The sequence below is a fragment of the Camelus dromedarius genome, unplaced genomic scaffold, assembly GCF_036321535.1.
Source record: "Camelus dromedarius isolate mCamDro1 unplaced genomic scaffold, mCamDro1.pat HAP1_SCAFFOLD_45, whole genome shotgun sequence".
NCBI classification, from domain to species: domain Eukaryota; kingdom Metazoa; phylum Chordata; class Mammalia; order Artiodactyla; family Camelidae; genus Camelus; species Camelus dromedarius.
The window spans coordinates 738,582-762,250 of record NW_026989855.1 but is presented as its reverse complement, the minus strand read 5'-3'; the positions used below and the strand labels follow the sequence as shown (position 1 = coordinate 762,250).

Here is a 23,669-nt window from a genome sequence, read left to right as displayed (position 1 = left end):
TGTCCATTACTGTTCCGGGGTGGTGGGGGGTGGGGCTCATAAGGCACTTAGTGGTAACCCCCTGTGCAGTGTGAAGACCAGTCAACGTGCACGTGTCTGGATACCCGTGTGCGTACATGTGGATGTACCCAGAGCATATACCTCCACATATACGACACATGCATGTGCTTTCATGCCTGCAGTGTGCAGAACCTGTACACACATGCGGTGCTCGCTCTCACCCACAAGACAGGAGCCTATGGGGACTGGGCGTGATCTGGCGGGGTCCAGGAGCCCCTCACCCCTGTCCCTGACAGGCAGAGCACAACAGCTTTGCAGGCCCCTAACCCTGGCGTCAGGGTGCAGCGTGGGACCGGGTTCGGGACTTGAAATTGTGGAGCTCGGATCTTGCTTTAGGGATCATGGCGTGAGGCAAAGGGGACCTCAAAAAGCACCTTCCTCGGGACTTGGCCATGGCCCAAAGGGAGACTAATACGTGCATTCCAGCACAGCTTTTGAGTTCAGGGTCGCGAGCAACGCGACGTGCGTGCACGCCGTCAGGGATCCGTCTCCTTCCCTGGCAGCTCGCGCGCACACTGCAGGCACTAGAACAGGGTACGCGAGGCCGGGGAAAACCTCAGCCCCGCCTCCTCGCCAGCGTGCCTCGAGAAGGCGCCTGCGCACTTGGCTAGACCAGGCTTTTTCTCACGCCGTTGATTCTGCTCGGGTGGAGCATACACGCATGCGCTAACTGCGCCGGAGCGAAAACAATGACGTAGTTTCCGTTTCCACCAATCTTTCCTTTTCCGGTCCTCGAGGAGTCCGCGGCGGCCGGGTCTGCGGCGGCCGGGTCTGCGGCTTCGCCCCGGGTGTGGGAGGCGACGGAGTCCTGGCGATGTTTGAGCAGGTGAGAGCAAACGTGGGCAAGACGCTCAAGGGTATCGACAGGTCTGAGTTCAGTGGTAGGGAGCGCTTCTGGCCAAGCGGGGTGGAGGAGAGAATTTTCTGGAGTAAGGCGTGGTCAGTCCTGGGCTTGACCTGGGGTTCTCACCTATCATCCTGGAGATGTTTAAGGAAATAGCACTGCGAAGACCTAAAGGCAGAAGATAGCGTTTCCTACCGCCACTCTCCCCTTTAATTGCCTTAATGTCTCTCTGTGTCTGCTCCTCAGTCTCTTCGTGTCTCTTAGTGCCTCTTTATCTCTCCCTTCCTTCACCTCTCATTATTCATTTAACACATGTTTACTAAAATCTAGTCTGTGAGTGCTGGGCAATGCTGCAGACCAGAGTTGACCAAGACAGCCGCAGGCCATGCTTTCATAGGGTTCCCAGTTCAGAATCCAAACAAACCAAGTAGCTAGTTAGAACCAGTAGTGGTCAGGGTGTGATGAGGGGAGCTAGGCAGGAGAGGACGGGGCTAGACCAGAATGAGATCTGGGGAGGGAAGGTAAGGGTGGGTAGCAAAGATGTCTAGGAGGCTAGGTATACAGTCTGCAATGACTGGCTGTCTGAAAGGTTGAGGAGGCAAGCTAGAAAAGACCCAAGGCTCTGATGCAGTTTAGAGCTTTGGCTTAGGTCTGGGGTGTGGATAAGTTTTATTAGAAATTATAGAGCTGATTCAGTATTTGGGTAGAGCCTAAGTGGCCAGTGACAGAGCTAAAGAAAGGGAAGAAAGGAAGAGAGAGAGGCGCAGGCTACAGTGACCCTCCTCCCTGGCCCCATAGAGTAACTGAGCTCAACTCCTGTCCCCTCTCTGTTCATCCATCTTTATTCTCCTCTAGGTATAATCCTGAGAATCTGGCCACCCTGGAGCGCTATGTGGAGACACAGGCCAAGGAGAATGCCTATGACCTGGAAGCCAACCTGGCTGTCCTAAAGCTGTGAGTTTCTACCTCCATTCCCACCCCCATGCCAGTAGCCAGCATGGTGCCACTCACAACACTGGGTGGGTGGGAGTTGGGGGTAGCCTGCAGGGTGTGGCTATCTTTTTTTTTTTTTCTAATTGAAGTATGGTTGATTTACAATATTACATTAGCCTCAGACGTGAAACATAGTGGTTACGTATTTTTATAGACCATATTTTACGTAAAGTTATAAAATATCAGTTATATTCGTGTGCTGTACATTATCCTTGTATCTTACTAATTTTATGCCTAGTATTTCGTACCTCTTAATCCCCTTCCCCTGTCTTTGCCTCTCCTCAACCCCACTCCCCTCTGGTAACCACTAGTTTGTTCTCTGTATCTGTGAGTCTCTTTCTGTTTTGTTACATTCATTTGTTTTATTTATTATTTTTTAGATTCCACATGTAAGTCAAAACATACAGTATTTGTCTTCTTTTGATTCATTTCACTAAGCACAATAGCCTCGAGGTCCATTCATGTTGTTGCAAATGGCAAAATTTCATTCTTTTATGGCTGAGTGATACTCCATTTTGTGTGTGTTTAGGTGTCACATTTTCTTTATCCATTCATTTGTTGATGGACACTTAGGTTGTTTCCATATTTTGGCTGTTGTAAATAGTGCTGCCATGAAAATGTGCATGTATCTTGTGGAATTGGTATTTTTGTTTTCTTTGGATATATAGTCGTGAGTGGAATTGCTGGGTCACTTGGTAGTTCTGTTTTTAATTTTGTGGGGAACTTCCATCCTGTTTTCCAAAGTGGCTGCACCAGTTTACATTTCCACCAACAAGAGTTCTCTCTTCTCCACACCTTCACCAACATTTTGTTGTTTGTTGCCTTTTTGACGATAGCCATTCTGACAGCTGTGAAGTAATATCTTATGGTGGTTTTGATTTGAATTTCCCTGGTGATTAGCAGCGTCGAACATCTTTTCTTGTGTCTGTTGGCCATCTGTACATCTTTGGGAAAATGTCTGTTCAGGTCTTCTGCCCTTTTTTTAACAGGGTGGTTTGTTTTTGTTTGTTTGGTTTGGTTTGGTTTATTTTGGTTTTTGACATTGAGTTGTATGAACTCTTTGTATATTTTGGATAAGATGTGGCTTCCTTTGATGTGCAGGATTAGGAAGCCAAGGAAGTTGGGGCAGGAGGAGGGATGGCGTTTTCAAAATTGGTTATAAAGCATAAAAGCTAGTACATAAATACAGAGTTCAGCAAGTAATTGTAAATGAACACCCGCGTGATCACCATCCAAATTGCAAAGCTTTGTGTTGCTGGCGCCCCTCGTCCTTTGTCTCATATGCTTTGTGCCAACCGCCCCCACCCTGCTCACCACCTTTATGCTCTCACGGCCCAGCTTTATGTGGGTTTACCGCACACGTGTGCATCCCGGTTAGCTTAGCTGAGGTTTGCCTGCTCTGAACTGGGAGCTCTCCTGGCATCTTCCACTCAGCCCTGGGTTTGTGAGATCCATCCCCTCTCTGTGTGGATGCGATTTGTTTGTTGTCATGGCTGTATAGTGTTCCACGTGGGACTGTTCTCCTGCTGGCGGACGTTTGATGTCTTCCGCCTCAGTGCTTTGTTGATTTTTACAGGTTGCAAGGGCTCGGTTTTGACCTGTAAAATGGAGATAACGGTGCTTGTGTTTGTGAGGTTGTTACTGGTGATGACACTGCTGAGAGAGTGCTCCCCACATGGTAGCTTCTGTGCTGTAAGCTTTGGTGCATGAACTCTCTTAGGTGCTGTATGGCCCTTGTGAGGTAGGTCTGGTTGTTACTGTCCCATCGTGCAAGGGGGGAAACTGATGCACAGAGTGTTTAAGATAAGTAGTCCAAGGGCACTCAGCAGGCACAGCCGGCTGGCCAAGAGATGACCTGCTGAATGTGTCCAGCATGGACGTCTGGATAGCCAATGACGGGTAAGATCCTCAGAAGAGGACAACCTAAGACAGGCACAGGCGGCTGGACCACAGATGGCCTACTCAGTGTGTCCATGATGAACGGCTGACTAGCCAACGACGGGTAAGATCCTCAGAGGAGGACAACCTAAGACAGGCACAGCTGGTTGGACCACAGATGGCCTACTCTTTGTGTCCAGCATGGATGGCTGGATAGCCAACGACGGGTACGATCCTCAGAGGAGGACAACCTAAGACAGGCACAGCTGTTTGGACCACAGATGGCCTACTCTTTGTGTCCAGCATGGACGGCTGGATAGCCAACGACGGGTAAGATCCTCAGAGGAGGACAACCTAAGACAGGCACAGCCGGCTGGACAAGAGATGACCTGCTGAATGTGTCCAGCATGGATGGCTGGATAGCCAACGACGGGTAAGATCCTCAGAGGAGGACAACCTAAGACAGGCACAGCTGGCTGGACCACAGATGGCCTACTCTTTGTGTCCAGCATGGACGGCTGGATAGCCAACGACGGGTACGATCCTCAGAGGAGGACAACCTAAGACAGGCACAGGTGGCTGGACCACAGATGGCCTACTCAGTGTGTCCAGCATGGACGTCTGGATAGCCAACGACAGGTACGATCCTCAGAGGAGGACAACCTAAGACAGGGACAGCCGGCTGGACAAGACGTGGCCTACTCAGTGTGTCCAGTATGGACTTGGATTTGGAGAGAGAAATTATCACTCGGTCCTTGAGGCCAGATGAAGTGGCCTTATAAGCTAAGTGAATGAATGACAAAGGAGAGAGGGAGGGAGAGAGAAAAGAAGGAAGGAGGGATGGGAGGGAGGGGAAGGAGGAAGATGTGCTTAATTAACTCTTATGAGTCTGAATTCTGAGGTGGCTTGAGTGTTCAAAGGGGGCGACATTAACTTGGGCATTTAGGACAACAAGACAGGGGGGGTATTAGGTTATTTATTTCTCTTTTTTTTTAATGGAGGTACTGGGGATTGAACCCAGGACCTCGTGCATGCTAAGCATGTGCTCTACCACTAATCTATACCTACCCACCTAAGACCTTGACTTCTAAATACCATTTTCCTCAACGAGGAACCAAGCAGCTTGGAGAAGTGGCAGATTTCAGGGCTGGGGCAGGGAAATGCAAGATGAGAGTGGATTACCTTATCAGAAAGCAAGGATGTGCTCAATGAAAAATGGTGACAGGCTGAAAGGACCCAGCCACCAGCTAGAAGGGGCCCCCACTGGGCAAATCAGGGACAACCTGAGCATCAGGAAGGACAGGAAGGGCTATGAATTGAAACAGCAAATAGATCTAAATCCATGGATTCATAGTAAATCTCTGTTCCACTCCCCATCCCACCCCCTGCAAACAAAACCCATTGGCCACCTTGGCAGGATGTTAGAGCATCGACTCGTCATTTATAAAACTGGTAACGAAAGAGCCTGATTCATCAGACAAAATTAAATGAAACAGTGAGAAGCACACCGTTCCCCAGAGCCAGAGCAAGGCCAGACCGCTGGCCCTGCCTCCCCACCTGAATTCAGGTCTATGTTGTTTGTCTTTTGTTTTTTGTTTTTGCACATCCCGGCTCCAAATGCAAGCCACCTACCTCCCCTAAGCTCCCCAAAAGATGGCAGTAGGGGGGAAGGACAAACTTCACCTGGCACGGGGGTCTTTAGAGCCTGACCCCGAGTGAGATGCGACCCCACTGTGTGGAGTCCCCTGTGAGAGAAGGACTGGAATTTCAAAGCCCCCTGGCCTGGCTGGTGGCTTCTCTTCCCTCCTGCCCTGACATCTTGTGGCCTCTTTCTCTCGGCAGGTCTTTCCCCAGCAACTACTGGGACAAGTTCGTCAAGCGGAAGGTGAGAGAATGTGAATGGGGCAGTAGATGGGCCTCCTGGGCTGGGTCCCTTCCTGCCACCTGGCCATCTAAGCCCCATCAGGCACTCGCTGTGTGTGTGACCTTGGGCGAGGGGATTTGCTGAGGGAGCACCTCAGTTTGCCCATCTGGAAATAGGCATGAGAACCACACACCCCTCTCTGGAAAGCGACGATGTGCATAACAAGCATGACGCAGTGCCTGGCACAGAGTAAGTACTCAATAAATACTAATTTTAGGGGAGGAAGTAAAGCATTCTGTTTTAAGCACATTGACTGGGGAGCTGGACTGTCTTGTTTTTCTCCTCCTAGCTGTGTGAGCCTTTCGGTGTCTCAGTTTCCCTCACGTTCAAAGTGAGGTAATAAGAGGGCCGCCCCCACAGGGTTGTTGTAAAGTTTATATGACCTACTAGGTGCACAGTATCTGGCCCATAGGAAAACATCCGGGCTGCGGTATGCTCAGTGGCAGAGCACATGCCCACCATGCATGAGGTCCTGGGTCCAATCCCCAGTACCTGCACCTAAAAAAAAAAAGATACATGTTGGCTGATACGTTCATTCACTCAGCAGATGTTTGCTGAGCACCTACTACGTGCCAAGAACAATTTTGGAGGGCGTGGAGTCCAAGCAGTAGGTACGTTTCAAGCAGTAAACACATTTTGATGCTCGAGTTGGACAGACAGATGAGGAACACGTTTATGGTGTTCAGGCGGTGGTAAGTACTGCAGAAGGAAAAAAATAATCCAGTAAGAGGGTTGGGGAGTGTGTGGGTGCTGGCCCAGAGAGGTTTGCTCTTTCTTGTGCAGGGTGGTAAGGGAGTGAGCCAGGTGGAAATCTGGGGGAAGACCGCCCTGGGCAGGGGGAACAGCCAGTGCAAAGGTCCTGGGGGAGGAACGTGCCTGGCGTATTTGAGGAGCCGTGAGGGGGGCCAGTGTGGCTGGAGCAGAGTGAGTAAGGGGGTGAGGGGGAGGAGATAAGTCCATAGATGACAGGCGGCCCAGTTGTATAGGATTCTTTGCCCACCTGCCTAATAATAATGTTATCCCAAATAATTTGGCTAATGAATTAACTGGACCTTTATCACGTTTGGACCCTCCCCCTGAGGATCTGAAAAAAGCTCTGGCCCTTCTTCCCAGAAAAATGCATTCCCAATTTTTCACAGAAAATTCAGAGTGTTCCCAGATGCCTCTCCAACCCAGGCCATGACTCGCCCCACTCCAGTGGTGTCTGCTTGCCCTCTGCTCTCCTGCGCAGGTCCTGGACAAGCACGGGGACATCTGTGGGCGGGAGCGGATCGCCGAGCTGCTGGGCATGGATCTGTCCATGCTGGAGATCACAGCGCACAGTGAACGCAAGCCTGAGCCACCGCCGGGGCTGCTTACCTGGTGAGCCAGGGGTGATCCTGCCCAGGCCAGGGGCAGGCAGGGGAGGTGGCCAGGGTCTGACCCTCCGGCATCTGGCCATCCCTCTTCCCTCCACCTGACAGGCTCATGTCCATCGGCGTCAAGTACCAGATCTGGAAGTTCGGGGTCATCTTCACCGACAATGTGAGGAGGGACTTGTAGGTGGGGGAGGGACCTGCAGGAGAAGGGCCCTGGGAGGGTTGGGGGCTCCAGCACCAGGGAGCCCTGACCAGGGACTGAGTCCTGAGCCTCTGTGCACCTCTGTTCCTCGGGCACCCTCTGAACACCCGCCCAAGGCTCCTTGTCCCCTAGAATGCTCTTGGATTTCCAGACTACGTCCTGCAGAGGGCTCCTCAACCCCACCCAGGATGGCTTCTCACCCAGAGTGCTCCATTGTTCTAGAGTGTTCCTGATTCCTCAAGTAATCCCAAGCCAGCGATGGCACCCTGACCCCCCAGAGCGCACCTGACCCTCTTGAATGTTCCGGGGGCTCCCCGAGCTCTCCTTGACCCTCAGGAATGCTCTCTGACCCTGACTCTGTGTGCCCACAGTCTTTCCTGAACCTGGGCTGGTACATGGTGATGTCCCTCCTGGGGCACTACAACAACTTCTTTTTCGCTGCTCACCTCCTGGACATTGCCATGGGGGTCAAGACACTGCGCACCATCCTCTCCTCCGTCACCCACGATGGGAAACAGGTGTGGAGAGGAACTGCCTGAGGGATGTGAGCCGGGCAGGGCCAAGCATGGCAGTCTGAGCAAGGGTGGAGGGGTGAGGGCTGGGCGGCCAGGGTGAGGAGGGGCCAGGAGGGCAGGCCGAGCCAGGGTGGGTGTGGGTCGTGAGGCCCCAGCAGGGAGAGCCACCTGGGTAGCAGCAGGGTCAGAAGCCCGAAGGCTGGGCAAGGTGGAGGGGCCGGCTGAGCATGGCGCTGACCCACCCCCTGCCTGCCCCCAGCTGGTGATGACCGTGGGCCTCCTGGCGGTGGTGCTCTACCTGTACACCGTGGTGGCCTTCGACTTCTTCCGCAAGCTCTACAACAAGAGCGAGGACGAGGACGAGCCTGACATGAAGTGTGACGACATGATGACGGTGAGCCCTTCCCCCCAACGCTCTTGGGCAACTTCCGACCACCCCTGACCCTCAGGTTTCCCATCTGCCAAGGGGCTTAGGAACAGTGCCTACCTTGTAGGCTTATCGTGAGGGTTCAGTGAGCTGATACTTGTGAGGTACTTCGAACAGTGCTCAATAAACGTTAGCCACTGTTGTCGTATTATTTGAGCTTTTAAAGCTGTTATTATTGGAAAGGTGCTCAGGCACAGTGCCTGACTTACAAGCTACATGTTTTGGGGTTTAGCTACTCAGCTTCCCTATGCTCTGGTGTCCTCACCTGTGAAATGAGTGTATAATAACAGTGCCTACATCCTAGGGTGGCTTTTAGGACGTAGTGATGCTCCCTGATCATCTAAGAATAAATAGTTGTAGAACACTGCCTGGTAGGGATCAAGGATTCCATAGAGGTGAGCTATTGTCATCATTATCTGTAATTAAAAGTTTCACCCAAAGAATGCCATGCAGGTTTCATTTTTTTCTCTTCTAGTCTACTAGAGATGATCATAACCAAATTGAGTTTCTCCTACTAGAGGCATGGGCCACATTTAAATGAATTGTCCCAGGGCTTTATCTCAGAAGATGGCCTGTAATCAGGCACCGTGCTCCTGGGACCTATCCAGCTCCTCAGCCTGACGTTTGAGCCCCACCACCCAGACCTGGCCTTGCCACTCAGCCTTGTTCCCTCCAGTCACTGGTCTTAGCCCTTACCTAAGACAACTAGGTTCTCCCACTTCCCAGGGACACAAAAAGGATAGTGTAAAATCTTTCCCACATGCCAGGCAGACCATGTTCCTCTCTCTTCTCAGAACTTCCTCTTGGTTCCCCAGTGCCTTCAGCATGGCTTATGAATAGCCAGGGAATAGCTAGCCTGGCCTGAGTCTAACCACAGTCCTTCTAGCCTTTTGCTCTCTGGCTGCCTGGTGCCCCTCAGTTCCCCTAAGATCATGTATTTCCTCCCAACCCAAGCCCTTTGCATCTGACGGTCTCTCTGCCCCACCTCCACCTCAGACCCTGAGTACAAATACCCCTTCCCTTGATGCCTCACCTTTCAACTTAAGTGCTGCCTCCTACAGGAAGCCCTCCTTGACCATCGGCTGGACCTCATTCCTCTTGCTCTTCTTGCTCACGGGAGCTCTACTTTCCAGCTTCACTGACCCTCTTTCACTTCCTCACAGGAACGAGATGTCTTCTTTCCTCCCCAGTGGTGACGTTGCATGTGTGGTTTTCCCTGCCTGGAACACTCTCTTCCACCTAACATTTCCTTCAAGTTCCAGTTCACACATGTCCCTGCTTCTAGGAAGCCTTGCCTGATCACCCAGGCTTTGTGAGGCTTTCAGAGCTTCAGCGCTTCCTATACTCCCCCCATCTCGCCCCCAATTACACTGTGCTTTCCCCGTCCCAGCCCTCAGCCCTCTGCCTGAGCTGTCCCTGTCACAACCCTGATCATTTCTGGGCTGTCACTGTCTGATGCCATGTGAGGGCGGAGCCCAGGGCTGTCTCAGCCATTACTGTGAGTCTCCTGCCCCACTAGCCCAGGGTCCTGTAGGTACTTTGTGAATACCGAATGATTGAATGCATGACTAATATGCTTCTCACCTTGCCCCCACAGTGTTACCTGTTTCACATGTACGTGGGTGTCCGAGCAGGTGGGGGCATTGGGGACGAGATTGAGGACCCAGCAGGTGATGAATATGAGCTGTACCGGGTGGTCTTCGAAATCACCTTCTTCTTCTTTGTCATCGTCATCCTGCTGGCCATCATCCAGGGTCAGTGCTGGTCGGGGTTGTGGGAGTGGGGATGCCCAGAGGCAGACTAGCTCCTCTGAGAGTGCAGGCCCGGGATCTGGTTGACCTGGCTCTGTTTCTCCCTACTGTGAGACTTTGGGCAAGTTACCTCTCTGAACCTCAGTTTCTCCATCTGTAAAATGGGGATATTAATTATACTAGTCTTATAGGGTCGTGGTGAGAAATAAGTCAATTCATAGGTAGTAAGGGTCTCGTGCTAAGTGCTCAATAAATGCTAGGTATTATTTTCAAGCAGCAGGGTGAGATTAGGGAGATGAGAGATTAGGGAATGGGAGGCAAGGCTCAGAAGGGGGTAGCCAGAAGAAGGAGCAGTCTGAATTTGGTCAGAGATTAGGCACTGACTTGCACCCTGCCTCCCCAGGTCTGATCACTGACGCTCTTGGTGAGCTCCGAGACCAACAACAGCAAGTGAGGGACGATATGGAGGTAGGCCATATCAGGGGGCGATCCAGAGGGATTACAGGACCCTGGGGGGGTCAAGTGGGCCTCGACTCTGATGCTTCCTGCCACCCACAGACCAAGTGCTTCATCTGCGGCATCAACATCGGCAGCGATGACTTTGATACGACATTGCATGGTTTCGAGACCCACACGCTAGAGGAGCACAACCTGGCCAATTACATGTGAGTGTGGGCCCGCTGGCTAATCAGGAGGGTGGGCCCGTGGCCGGCAACATCCGGGGAGGGGATACCGGGCTTTGGTCAGTTAGGAAAGGGCTGTGGCTTCCATGTGGGTGGGTTCTCAGCCAGCCAATCAGGAGAAGGTAAGTAAGGCTGGTTCTGACTTATCTCCCACAGCCCTTCCAACCCCAGGTTTTTCCTGAAGTGTCTGATAAACAAGGATGAGACAGAACACACGGGTCAGGTAAGGGGGTGTTAATGGGAGAAAAATGGGCAAGGACATGGAGAATTTTAATAAAAGTTCAATCAGCAGGTGGCAGTAAAAAGCTCAGATCTTATCAAGCATTTGAAGATGTGACCAACCAACTCTTCCCCAACCCCAACCCCTAGGAGTCTTATGTCTGGAAGATGTACCAAGAGAGATGTTGGGATGTCTCCCCTGCTGGTGATTGTTCCCGCAAGCAGTATGAGGACCAGCTTAGCTGAGACAACCACAGCTGGCCCTTCACTCACACTTCAAATGCCTTATGCTTAGAGCAAGCCCCTTAGTCCCCAAATCCCTCCTCCCAAGGCTGCTGGGGGAGAGGTGACCATGTGCTGTAGAAATAAAGTCTGTGCTATATCCCTGATGTACTGGATTGTTCAATTTGGGGGGGGGGGTCAGTAGGCATCCAGGAATTCGGCCCTCCTCCCCTCACCACAGAAAACCAAGATGACAGCAGAGGTTAAAATCACGTTTATTGGGAGACACAGGCATGTCATGTCCACTATATTGTGTCCACTGGGGAGGGGAGGGGGTGCAGAGACTGATTCCAAACACCCACCCCCAACCCCAGGGACTCATTCCTGGATATAGAGGTTGCTGGGGGCAGTAGGATCATCTGCTGGGCGTGTCTCCACTACCACAGGCCTGGGGAAGGAAGAGAAAAATCTGTTTACTCATTCATTTGTTCATTCATTCATTCATTCATACATACAGTCACAAAGGACTCTACAGAGCGTGTGCCCAGCACAATGCTGGGCTTCAGCAGTGCGTGAGCAGGCACGGCTCCTGCTCTAGGGGAGCTCAGTCTGGAGCAGCAGCCCAACATGAATCAGTGAATGACGTGAGTGCAAAGCAGCGTGAGGCACACACCCAGGAAACCTAGCCCAACTGGTCGGCCAACGTGCACCTCCAAGAATGGATGCTGGAGCCTGAAAGACGTTCAGGAGGGAACTTGGTGAAAGGGCAGGGAAGAGTGTTCTGAGCAGAGAGAACAGCCTGCACAAAGGCCTTGAGGTGGGAGGGGGCTTGACAGCAGAAGTCATGGTTGTGTGGGCTGTGGCCAGGATTGGGTGTTGAACAGGTGGAGGCTGACACAGTCAGATCTGGATTTGAAAAGTCCGCCTGTGTCATGTCAAAAGATCAAAGAAGTCCTTGAAGGGGCTCTCATGGCTAAATCTGGGAGTATTTGTGCTTCCAAATAATGATACTAATAGATTACAACCCGTAGAATAAAATGGAAACTATTGAGACTATGCTGGAAGAACACACCAGCACATGTATGCAAACATACATGGTGGAGAAGGGACAGCTCTTCCTTGCAGTAGAATGCTAACCAATAAATGCAGAAGGAGTGATAAAAGTAGAAAACCACCATTTAGTAACCATCCTAATAGTAGACTCAGGCAAAAATCATCAAAGGTAAAACTAGTGTGTGGAAGTCTGATGAGGAATAGCAAATTTACAAACATCTCAACAAATCATCAGAAAAGATACGTATTAATACAAAGGAAAAAAGTGTAAATTTCTAATGGGGAACTTGGCTGACTCCACCTTGTCCAAATAACCAAGGTAACGTTGCCTGTAATGGGACAAACTGACATCTGCTTCCTGATCTGATACAATGAGGAGGACACACCATCATTACTGTGGTGTTCCTGCCCAAAACGCCTAACCTGGAAACCTCAATCAAACTTGAGGGACGTTTGGTAAAACAAATATCCCATATGCTTCAAAAGTGTCAAGGTCATGAAATGCAAAGAAAAGTCTGAAGAATTGTTTCGAGTTCAAGAAAAAATAAACATGACTCCCAAATGCAACCCATTGTCCTAGGTCATGTCCTGGACCAGAAAAAAAAAAAAGTATGATTTTTGGTTATAAAGAGCATCACTGGGACAACTGGTCAGACTTGAATGGGTGTGTGAATTAGAAGGCAGTGAGAGCTCAGTGTTAGTTCCTTGATTTTGACAGCTGTATTGTGGTTTGTAAGAGTATGTCCTTGCGTTGGTATAGGTCACATATATTGAAGTATTTAGGGATAAATGGGCATCATGTCATCATGTCTATAATTCACATGCAAATAGAAAAAATACTAAAAGTATATGAAAGAGAAGAAAAAAGCAAATGTGGTTAAAAAATAAAATATGAGGAATCTGGGTGAAGGGGATACAGAATTTTTAGTTTTATTTTTGTAACTTCTCTGAGAGTCTAAAAGTCATGTCAAAATAAAAAGCTAAAATAAAAATACAAAATGAAAATTCCCCCTCAGCTGCTGTGTTGGTGAATGGACTATAGGGGGCAGAGATGCTAGCAGGGAGACCAAGTTAGAGAATGTTCAGGCCAAAGATCCAGGTGGCTGGGGACATGTCAGGATGCCCTCTCTCCATCAGAAGCCTCCCCCTTCCCAGTCCTCTCTCCCCTACCCCAAGCTCATACCTGGGGGAGCCAAGCAGATGGAAGGTGAGGGTGGGGTCTCTCAGCTCCTGCAGCAGCTGGGGGAAAAGGTGCATGTGTCAGTGTCTAGAAGACTCCTCCCCTCTCCCTCAAAGAGAGCAGGGAGGTAGTCTCTGAAATCCTCAGGTCCAGAAATAATCAGTCTTGCTAACACCACTTATCCACTGTGTGACCTCAAGCAAGTGACTTAATCTCTCTGCACCTCAGAATAACAACCTTTGACATCATAATACCTACCTGATAGGCGACCAAAAGGATTAAGGAAAATACAAAAGCGTAAGGGCAAAGTCTGACACATAGATTTCTGTGAGCCAAGCACCATTTTTCATTCCATTTTCCAGAGGAGGAAAGTGAGGCACAGGAAGATTAGGTCATATGCCTAAGGTCATTGAGCTGGATTCCAACCCAGGCAGTCTGGTCCATGCTCTTAACCCACATATCTCTATAGTGATCCCATTTTATAGTTGGGAGACTGAGGCTCAGAGAGAAGCAAAGTCCCTTACCCAAGGTCACACGGTGGCCCTGGATGAGCACTGGACCTAAGAGAAACTGGGGTAGAGAAGGGAGACCTGTCTGAACTGACACTGGAGGAAGCTTCTCCAGGACGTCACACCCTGACTCAGTTCTCCCCATCCTTCTGATGAATGAGATGTTTGAAGGATGGACTGGGTTGTGGGTGCTGGGATGCAGGAGCTTCCCCTGTCTGAGCCTAGAGCCCACACCTGCACTCCATGCTTCCAGAAGGCTTGGAGCCGACCCCTGACCAAAGCTGGGAGGAAACCAGTGCCTGTTACCCTTGGAATTCACTTAACCCTCCAACCAGGACCCCGGGCCCTACCGTCCTTGCACATACCTATGGCCTCCACTGCTTCAGACATTTTGATCTCTGGAGTTTGAAGCCCCCGGACTGGGGCCCCCTCTGGGGTCACCAGATTCAGAGACCCTAGAAGGAGAAAGAGAGGGAGCTTTAAGAGCAGTAAGTGAGGCTTAGAAATTTACTGAGGGACCAGACAATAAGTTCAGTGTGAAAAGCAAAGCAAGACGGGCAAAGAACGGAGTTAGTGTTTCTGACAGTTACATGAAGAGGGGGTCGGAAATCCGAGATCTAGGAATAGTGAGGGAGAGGCAGAAGGGTCCTTAGCGTTCATCAACACCATCACCTTGTCTTCCTCGACCTGAGTCACTTGTACAGGTCCCTTGTGCTCTGCTTGAGAGGCGGAAGTGCAAGGACCAATTCCACCTCATTGCCCTCAACTCTGCTAGGCATCCTCTGTATCCCCAGGCAAGCAGGCTAAACCCCACCCATCACAGAGATCCTCACAACCTCCTTCTCCCACTCCCTGTCACCAATCTCACCAGTTATATATACCCAACTTTCTCCAGTCCCCTCTTAGTTCAGCCCGCTTCCCAGTTACGCTTCTGGTTAAGCACCGCCCAGCTACCCAGACCCAACGCCGCTAACCTGATAAGCCGCACCCCTCCCAGGACCTGTCCCACTCACCTGCGCTCATCTCGCCCCGCCAGCAGGAGAGCGCGCCGAAGCGCACGGCGTGGAAGAACACCGACTTCGCCGGCTGCCCGGGGCTCACGCCGATGCACACGGCGGGCAGCTCGGAGCCTGGCCCGGTCAGCAGTGAGAACACGGGCAGAGGCGTGGGTAGCGGGAAGAGCACCTGCTGCGGGCCGCTCGGGAAGGGGCGGACTCAGAGGAGGTTTGGGGCGGGGCCTGGGAGGGGCGGGGCCTTGGAAGAGAGTCGGCCTGGGGCTCCCGAAGGAGTTCCGGGGCCCTCAGTCTTGGGAGGTGCCACCTAGAAACTCGAGGGGCTGAGGCCTCAGAGGGCTTAGAAGTTGACGGGTGTGGTCTCAGAGTGGGCGTGGCTTCCACTAGGGGGCGTGCCGCCTTGGTGACAGCAAGGCCGGGCCCCCCAGGGGGCGTGGCCTCCGAGGCACCAAAGTCTTAGAGGCTCCAAGAACCTGAATAGGGTCTCCTAAGAGACCTGGCGGGGCACTGGGCCTGAAGAAGAATAAGGCCCGGGGCGAAAGGCGGGGCTTAAAGAACCGGAGGGCCTCAGAAGGAGGAGCCTCCAGGTGAGCGGGCTCTTGGGGAGATTGGGAAGAGACCTCGGGTGGAAGCCCGACTTCAAAGAGCTCTCAGCAGAAGAGTGGAAGGCCCCCGCCACAGAACCTGACAAAGTCCCCAGTGCTTACAGGCCCCCTATCCGGACCAGCAGGAACTTGTTCACGGGCTGCTACCACTGAAGCAGGACCACGGATGTCTCCAATGCCCCACACAGGAACGGGCCCCCGGAGCTAGCGCCCTCCGCTGTGGAGGTGGGGAAGGATGGGTTAGGGTCAATCCTGTCTCCCCTGCCCCGCGCCCCCAAAGGCCACACATCTTTCCCCGGGCTCTGGACACCCTGCCTTAATTCTGCAACCCTCTTCAGTGGCTACAGTCCAAGTCATGCCCCTGGCCCCGCTCCCCTCTGAATATCCACGAGATTCTCGCTCACCCACACAGCACGCCTGGCAGCCTTTGGTATCCTGGATCTTAGTGGAGACCATGTTCTTCCTGCAGAACAAGGTAGGCGTGAGTCGGGGTGGGGGTGGGGGTTGGGGGCAGGAATCAGATATTAGAGGGTTCTGTGGTTCCACTGGGGTCTCGTACCTTGCTAGGAGCCGGTGGGGACTGATGTGAGCACTGGGGCTTCCTGCTCTGGCCTCTTTCCGTTCCAGCAAGCCCAGGATGCTATGAGAATATAGGAGGGGGGTCTTTCCTGCAGGGTGTGTGTATTTAGGGGAAGCAGTAATTTATAGGGCAATGCACACTCCCAGCTTTCCCCATCCCTTCCCTGGGCCACATTCCTTTGAAATGCCCAACGCTTTAAATCTCAAGCACCTGTATTTCTTCGCTTCTCACTTAACATATTTTAAATGCCCACGGGAGGCCAGGCAGTGTGCTTGGCTCTGGTGAACAATGGTGCCTAAAATAAGTATGTTCCTAACCCTAGTGGTGCCTGTAGTCACATGAGAAACTATGGACACTTAACCAGTCAGCTGAAGTTACACATATTACAAAAGTTTAAGAAGAAACATACCTAGAGATTCTGTAAAAGTTTCTCATCCCACATGTGATATTAATGAGCTCACAAATCCTATCTGGCTTGGTGTTTCCTCACAAATGAGAAATTCTTTACACAAAGCGTTTCTAAAACAATGACACAAAATTTTAACGTACAGCTCACTCACTCTAGTTAATAAAATGTGGGATAAGGTCTGTCATATGACCATCAAAGAAATGTAAAGACTAACTCACTGTAGGAATGACCTCAAAACTGACTTGAGACGTGGCAGTATTGTGAGCCCCATTGTACAGATGGGGAAACAGAGGCTTGGGAAGCCAAAGTCTCTTGCCCCAAGTCCTACATTGAAAACGTGGCTGGGATTTGAATTGTGGGCTCTGTGGTAGGGGATCCTAAGTGTTTTTTTCAGCTGTGCCCAGCTAGCTCCCACACCCTGACCATTGACTCCTTAAGTTCTGACCCCCCCACCCCAACCCATCCCTACCAATCCACAGCCAGACCTGAGAGAGACATGAGGACATTGTTGATGGAGAACACCAAGGTAGTCGGGCTAGAAGAGAGCTGCAGACGATGGAGGAGACAGCTCCTGTAAGACACCAGCACCTCCCAGTTCCAGCCTCCCACCCTTGGCTCACCCGCGGTGCCGCCTGGCCCTCACCATCTCCAGCGTGGCCTCCAGATCATTTCGGTTCCGAATGAAAATGCCTTCCTCAGCTCCCAGGAGTAAGTGCTGGTCTTGGGGAACAGCTATGAAGATGCTGGGACCTGCCTCATCATCGAGGACCTCCCAGGCCCCCTCATCTGACCCCAAACACGGGTACTCTGTTCCCAGCCCTGACCCTCAATTCTCTACTTGCCTCCAACACTGACATTTCCAGTCCCTGTTTTCCCAAATCTGAACTCAAACCCTGACCTGTTCCCTGGAGCCGGTCTCATTCTCCCCAGCCTCTGACCTCCCCCGTTCTGCTGGTTCTTCCATCTCTGACCCACAAATCCTGACCCTCTGTCTCCTCAATTCTGACCTCAACACTAAACATGCCTCCCGTAATAGCCCTCTAAATTCTATCCCCCCTTCTCACCAGTTTGCTCCCTAAATGCTACTCCTATCTCAACACTGATCCTCAAATTCAGATGCCCTGACGTATAGCTTTTTCTGTCCAGTGTGACAGAAAGTAAATTCTAATACTGTTTCCTTAACGTTTACCCTTCACTGACCTTGTCTCCACATCTTTGATCCCCAAATACTTTCCCTTTCGGCTACATTCTAATCCCTAAAACTCCTGACCCCATAATGCTGATCTTCGCCTCTCTGCCACTAACCTCCAACTGAGGTAAATGGGGTCCATCTGTCCCTAGGCTTGTACTCCAAACGCTGGCCTTTCTGCCTTATCTGACACTCCTGGCCTCCAAACTCTAATTTTTCTTGTTTTCACCCTCAAACTCATCTTCACTCTACCCATCTTTGATCCTTAAACCCCAACTGTCACCCCTGGCTCTGCCCCCAACACAGCTCGTCCACTCCAACCCCATTAAGACCCTCCCCTTGTCTCTGCATCTGTACCTCCATTAAGGACCCTCCCCATCCCCATCACATACTCTGAGACTCTCCTGAATGCTCACATTTGTTGGAGGGGTGTGTCGAAGCCGCCGTGCTGTGGATCCGGAGAGGGCAGCCATTGAACAACTTTAGGAGAAGGGCACAACCCTGGGGGGGCCATAGGGGCAGAGCAGCAGCCCATCCAGCAGAAGAGAGGAGGGGACAGGAAGGTGCCCTGGTTAAGACTCTGGAGAGCCAAGGTTCATATCCTGCCTCTGCCTCCTCAAAGGTTTATGACCTTCGAAATCTACTTACCCCGCTGTGCCTCAGTTTCCCCATTTTGAAATGGGAGACAATGTCTAACTCTGTGCTATCTAACTCCATCTGTGAAGGCATATATCATGTAAAGACATGAGGTCAGTGTCTGGCACAGAGGAGTTGCTCAACAAATGTCACCTGTCATCATTATTAGTCTTCAGCCCCGCAACCCCAACCAGGCATCCCCAGCCCCGATCAGAGGTGTGAGTCCTCAGCACAGCTGGCCTCACCTTTCTCTTCATCTTTTCCTTCATGGGGGGCAACAGCGGGGGCTGGTCAGGCTCCCGGAGGGCTGGGTTCCAGAGTGAAGGTTCTGAGATGGGGTGGGGAAAGTCAGCCCCCAAAGCACACCCTGCTCTGCGCAACCCCCACATCTGCCCACCTCCTACCCCCGCCTGCCCTGTTACCTGCATGAGCGGTTAGGTGGGGGCTTCGGGTGACTGCGGGAGGCTTAAGTTGGGGTGTGTGGCGGGAGGCCCACTGGCACAGTGGACCAGTACTCCTGGGCTCAGCTGCCCCTCATCCGCAGTCTCCCCAGGACCCTCGACAGATGGAGAACGGAACTTGGGCTTTGGAAACAGAGAGGGAGTGTGGGAAAATACATGAGATGATCTCTGAGAGAGGGCACCCTGCAGTATGCCCCTGCCAGAACTGATGCTTCATCCTGGGTCTGATCCTCCCCACAATATCCGACCACCACTCCAGCCTTCCCATCTAACCGCCCCCCCAACAACATCAACATATTCTGGCAAATAAAGGGTGAAACCTGGGTACAGCAGGAGTTTCCAAGGAAAAACTACTGATGAGTGTATATCAGGCTAATTATTTTGAGTCCCACACCTAGGTTCAGGGATCCCACTTCCAGATCCCTGTGGGATCATCATGATGGTCCTCCAGGACTTCAAGTGACCTAGTGTCCTAGACTCCAGCCCTGGAGAGCTCGGTATCCCAGCATCTGTGGACCCTTGCCTCCTGGACCTAGCCCCCCAGCTGTGGCCCAGGACCTAACTATGGGGGGTAGAGGAGGAGGTATGTCTTCTGCGAGGGTGGGGCTGAAACACACAGATGGGTTAAGTGGGGAAAGAGGGTTTTGGGAGCAAGAACTGGGTTGGGGTAGGGCTGGAAGTCTGAGCTCATGATGGCCAGGATTTGACTGTGTCTGGGCTGGAGCTGAGGGTGAAAGGACTAATAACCATGACAATCATAGTAACAGCAACACTTGGATATCAGTGTTTATATTGCATTAGGTCTCTGCATCATCACAACCACCTAGTAACACAGGTCCTATGAGCTCCTGGTGGTCGGGTTCTCCCTTGGTGCCGGTCATGACGCATGGGAGCCTACTACAGACGAGATGTGTGGAATGGATCTCCCGCAGGCCTGTGGCTGAGAGAGATGGGGACCTGGGTTGATTCCTGGGGTTGAGGTTGAGTTCTGGGACTGAGGGTCTGGAGGGGGCAGAATTCCCAGGGGCTGAGATTCAGTCTGAGTTTGGGTGAGAAGATAAAGAAAGATGAGGTCAGGGGTTGGGGGTTATGGCTGCAGTTGAGGTCTGGGTGTTGGAGCAACATCTAGGAGGAGCTGGGGACTTGGATGTGGCAGGGGGTCCAAGGTTGAGTTGGGGTGAGGTTAGGGGTCAAGGGTTGGTGGGGAGGAGAGTGGGGGCTGGTCTGTACCAAGAGAGATGTTGGGATTTCTTCCCTGCTGGTGATTGTTTCCACAAGCTGTATGAGGACCAGCTTAGCTGAGACACCCACAGGTGGCCCTTCACTCCCACTTCAAGTGCCTTATTCTTACAGCAAGCCACTTAGTCCCCAAATCCCTCCTCCCAAGTCTGCTTGGGGAGAGGTGACCATGTGCTGTAGAAATAAAGTCTGTGCTACTTCCCTGATGTTGTACTGGATCATTGAAATTTGGGGGGCGTCAGTAGGCATCCAGGAATTCGGCACTCCTCCCCTTCCCCCAGAAATCCAAGATGACAGCAGAGGGTAAAATCACGTTTATTGGGAGACACAGGCATATCATGACCACAATATTGTGTCCACTGTGGAGGGGAGGGTGTACAGAGACTGATTCCTAACACACACCCCCAACCCCAGGGACTCATTCCTGGATATAGAGGTTGCTGGGGGCAGTAGGATCATCTGCTGGGCGTGTCTCCACTACCACAGGCCTGGGGAAGGAAGAGAAAAATCAGTTTACCCATTTATTTGTTCATTCATTCATTCATTCATTCATACATTCACAAAGAAGTCTACAGAGTGTGTGCCAGCACAATGCTAGGCTTCAACAGTGCGAGAGCAGGCAGGGCTCCTGCTGTCGAGGAGCTCAGTCTGGAGAAGCAGCCAGACATGAATCAGTGAATGACGTGAGTGCTGGGTACTAGGATGTGGCAGGGGCTCCAGGGTTGAGTTGGGGTGAGGTTAGGGGTGAAGGGTTGGTGGGGAGGAGAGTGGGGGCTGGTGTGGGAGGGTCAGGGTTAGGGTGAAGGTAGGTGTGGGTACTGAGTGTCCAGCCAGGGGTCACGGCTGAGTGGTGGAAGGAAAGCAGGGGCTGAGGTTGGGGTCATGGATGGTGGGGCTTGGTGGGGTCTGTGGCACTCTCTCACATGTCCACGTTGTCGTAGTCATCTTCGGACTCTGACAGGTTCCTCCTGAGGAGGGACAGGCATGAGCCTCGGGCGGTCCCCACACATATCCCAGCCCCCCTCCCACGCTGAGGGTCCCTGACCTAGGACTGCTGCTCTTGAAGCCTCCAGGGGGTTGTAAGCGAGCCTGTGGGATAGGAAAGGGTCAGCAGTGGCCCAGGGGTAGGGGAGGGCGGCAGGGCAGTGGGGAGGCATCTCACCTTGTCAGCTGTGGGTCTCGACTACATGCCTCTGAGCATCATGAACTCTATGTGCCGCCATGGGGTTTGGGGTGGGGTGGTATGCAGGTGACACACAGTGAGCTGGGGACATGGATTCGGGAATAGAAAGAATAGAACTGGGGTGTGGGTGTGGTCTGCAGCCAGGATCTTAGGACTGGAGCTGTCCCTTCAGGCGAGGGATCTTGGTTTACAGGGGTCTCATTTTGGGGTCAAGATTTGTGATCAGGGCGATGGGGGCTCAACATGGTTATAGAGTGTTTGTTTTTAGATTCCACTTGGGTATCTGGGATCAGAACAAGGTTTCTGAGGTCTCTGGGAGTCCTGGTGGTTATAGGAAATTTTATGGGTTCCGTGTGCAGAGTGGAGAGGTAGGTGTCTCTAGAATCATTTTGTAGATGAGGTTCTCTGGGGCCTCTTGTGGGATCAGATGGTAATGGGGGGCCTCTGAGGGTCTGTTTAGAAGTGAGGAGGATCTCTGGGGTCTCTGGCAATCTGATGAGGGGATTACAAGGGTCTCCAAAGCTTAAGGATTCTCTACTGACGACAGCAGTTCGCAACTGGGATCCCCACAGAGCTGGATCGATGGGTGGATCAGATCCGCCGAGGGATGGCGGGGGGTAGCTGGGCAGAGCGGCAGCCGCGTCAGGCCCACCGTCCTCCAGCAGCCCAGTCTGGAGCCCTCGGCTCTCCCGTAACCTCTGTGCCCCCAGCTCTGTGCCAAGCCCCCCATGCTCCCTGGCTTTTCTCCTTCTAAGAGAGGCAACAAGGGGACACCCCAGGCAGGGGAGCAGCCTGAGCAAAGGTGGGGACCGTCCACTGCTTTTGTCATCCAAGCAAGGCCCACTCACCTCAGGCTCCTCATCTTCAATCTCGCCAACAGCTGCCCCCTTCCCTGGGTTCCTCAGTTTGTCAAGAAGCTCTAGGATCAGGCCTCTCTTTAGCCCAGGCTGGGACAACAGTCGGTGCTGGGGGTGGGAGGAGGAGGCGGTCAGCAGACAGAGGGCTGGGCTGCAGGGAGAGGGCTGGCACAGGGGCTTGAGAACCCATCTAAGGGAATCTGGCGGTGAAGGTGCCAATAGAGGAAGAAGGCGGGGAAGTCTGGGCAGCTGCCACCTGGGGGATTCTGAGGTGTCTGAAGGGATCAGAGGAATTTAGAGAAGTTGGAGAATTCCAGAGGTGTCTCGGGTGTCCCCTGGAATTCCAGAGAACCCCCAGGAATGGGTCCTGAAGCCGTTGGCAACTTGTGAGGTTTTAGAACTCAGCATATCTTGGGGGAAAGGTCTGGGGTACAATTTGGAGGGTCTTGGAAGGCGGAGCCCTGGGGATTTCAGAGGGAGCAGGGACTTTGAAAGGGCCATAGGCGTTCTGTGGAATAAAATCATCAGTGTTCTAGGGAGCCGAGGGAGGCCCTGGGGGGGTTCTCACAGGGGGTGAGTTTGGGAAGGCGGCTCAGGGAGGGGAGGTTTACACTGAGCATCTTGGTGGCGCCAGGTCATTTCTTGGCGCTCTTGGTGAGGGTGACTTTGACGAAGATGTGGAAGGCAGCCGACCTTGGGAAGAAAAAGGCAAGTACTGGGGGAGGGTACAGTTCAAGTGTTAGAGCGCATGCTTAGCATGCAGGAAGCCCTAGGTTCAACCCCCTCCTCTAAAAGTAAATAAATAAATAAATAACCCCCCCAAAAGGCAAGTTCTGGGCTGAGGGGACCAGAGACCCTCCCATCAGACCATCAGCCCTGACTCTGCCCTCTCTCCCCCGCCTTCCCATGACTCTCTCCTACCATTTGCCTTTTTCCTTTAGCCGAGGAGGCTGATAGCCACTCTTGGTCATGCGGAAGAGAATTCTAGAAAGCAAGGACAGAACATGGGATTCAGACTTCTCTGTGGAGGTCAGATCTCACGATGTGAGGGACCCCCGATGGCACTGTGGTCAGGAGAGAGCAGTGAGGGTCAGGAGGAGAATGAGGGGTATGTTTTACGATGCATAGGTCTCCACTTCCAGGGGATGCTGCTCATCATGTTACAGAGTTGCAGAGGGTTCGGGGGAGCCTCAAGGCAGGACTCCCTGCACTGGGGGCTCCTGGTGTGGACTGGAGAAAATGCTTTCTGGGTTGAGGTTCTCGGGTTGGGCTCGAAGGGAGAGGGATCCCCTGTAGGGGGGTCTTGATGTGGGGAAGCAGGCGGGGGTGGTGTTCAGGGTCAGAGTCGAGTGGGATCTCTGGGACCAGGGGACCTGCCACATCTGCCTACCTGAGAGGGTGAACGTGAAAGAGTGGTGGCTGTAGCTCGGCTAATTCCATGTCTGTGATGCCCAGAGACCAGATGTCACACAGCTAGTTGTATCCCCCCTTCAGTGCCACGGCCGCCACTTCCGGAGCCATCCTAGGGGCAGAGACCCTCAGAGAGCCAGGGGTGACATGATGAAGGGGAGGGGAGACTCCTAGGTAGGGGGTGGGGGGACAGGAGAGAGACAGGGAGCGAGCCGGAGAATGGGACACAGAGAGAGTTGGATGCAGACACAAAGAGGCAGAGAGACTGA

General features: G+C 52.4%; 1 protein-coding gene and 1 pseudogene across 1 annotated transcript; one reads left to right on the top strand and one right to left on the bottom strand.

Annotated features, from left to right (window-relative positions):
- The first annotated feature begins 746 nt into the window (after positions 1–746).
- On the top strand, positions 747–11,243 carry LOC135320961 (ryanodine receptor 1-like). Its single transcript, XM_064484194.1, has 12 exons — positions 747–927; positions 1,760–1,858; positions 5,618–5,660; positions 6,931–7,061; positions 7,163–7,223; positions 7,631–7,777; positions 8,034–8,168; positions 9,799–9,955; positions 10,356–10,420; positions 10,511–10,617; positions 10,807–10,858; positions 11,005–11,243. The coding sequence occupies exons 1-12, from the start codon at positions 875–877 to the stop codon at positions 11,098–11,100; spliced, it is 1,146 nt and encodes a 381-aa protein (XP_064340264.1). The 5' UTR covers positions 747–874; the 3' UTR covers positions 11,101–11,243.
- A 142-nt stretch (positions 11,244–11,385) lies between these two features.
- LOC135320977 (uncharacterized) overlaps positions 11,386–23,669 on the bottom strand; it is a 30,558-nt pseudogene continuing 18,274 nt past the window's right edge.

What these genes read in the sequence shown, in the direction of transcription:
- LOC135320961 (XM_064484194.1), top strand. Translation starts at nt 875, where the DNA reads ATGTTTGAGCAGGTGAGAGCAAACGTGGGCAAGACGCTCAAGGGTATC. An exon ending in GGGTCATCTTCACCGACAAT is followed by an intron (nt 7,224 to 7,630) that starts GTGAGGAGGGAC and finishes GTGTGCCCACAG; the next exon opens with TCTTTCCTGAACCTGGGCTG. An exon ending in CCTGCTGGCCATCATCCAGG is followed by an intron (nt 9,956 to 10,355) that starts GTCAGTGCTGGT and finishes CTGCCTCCCCAG; the next exon opens with GTCTGATCACTGACGCTCTT.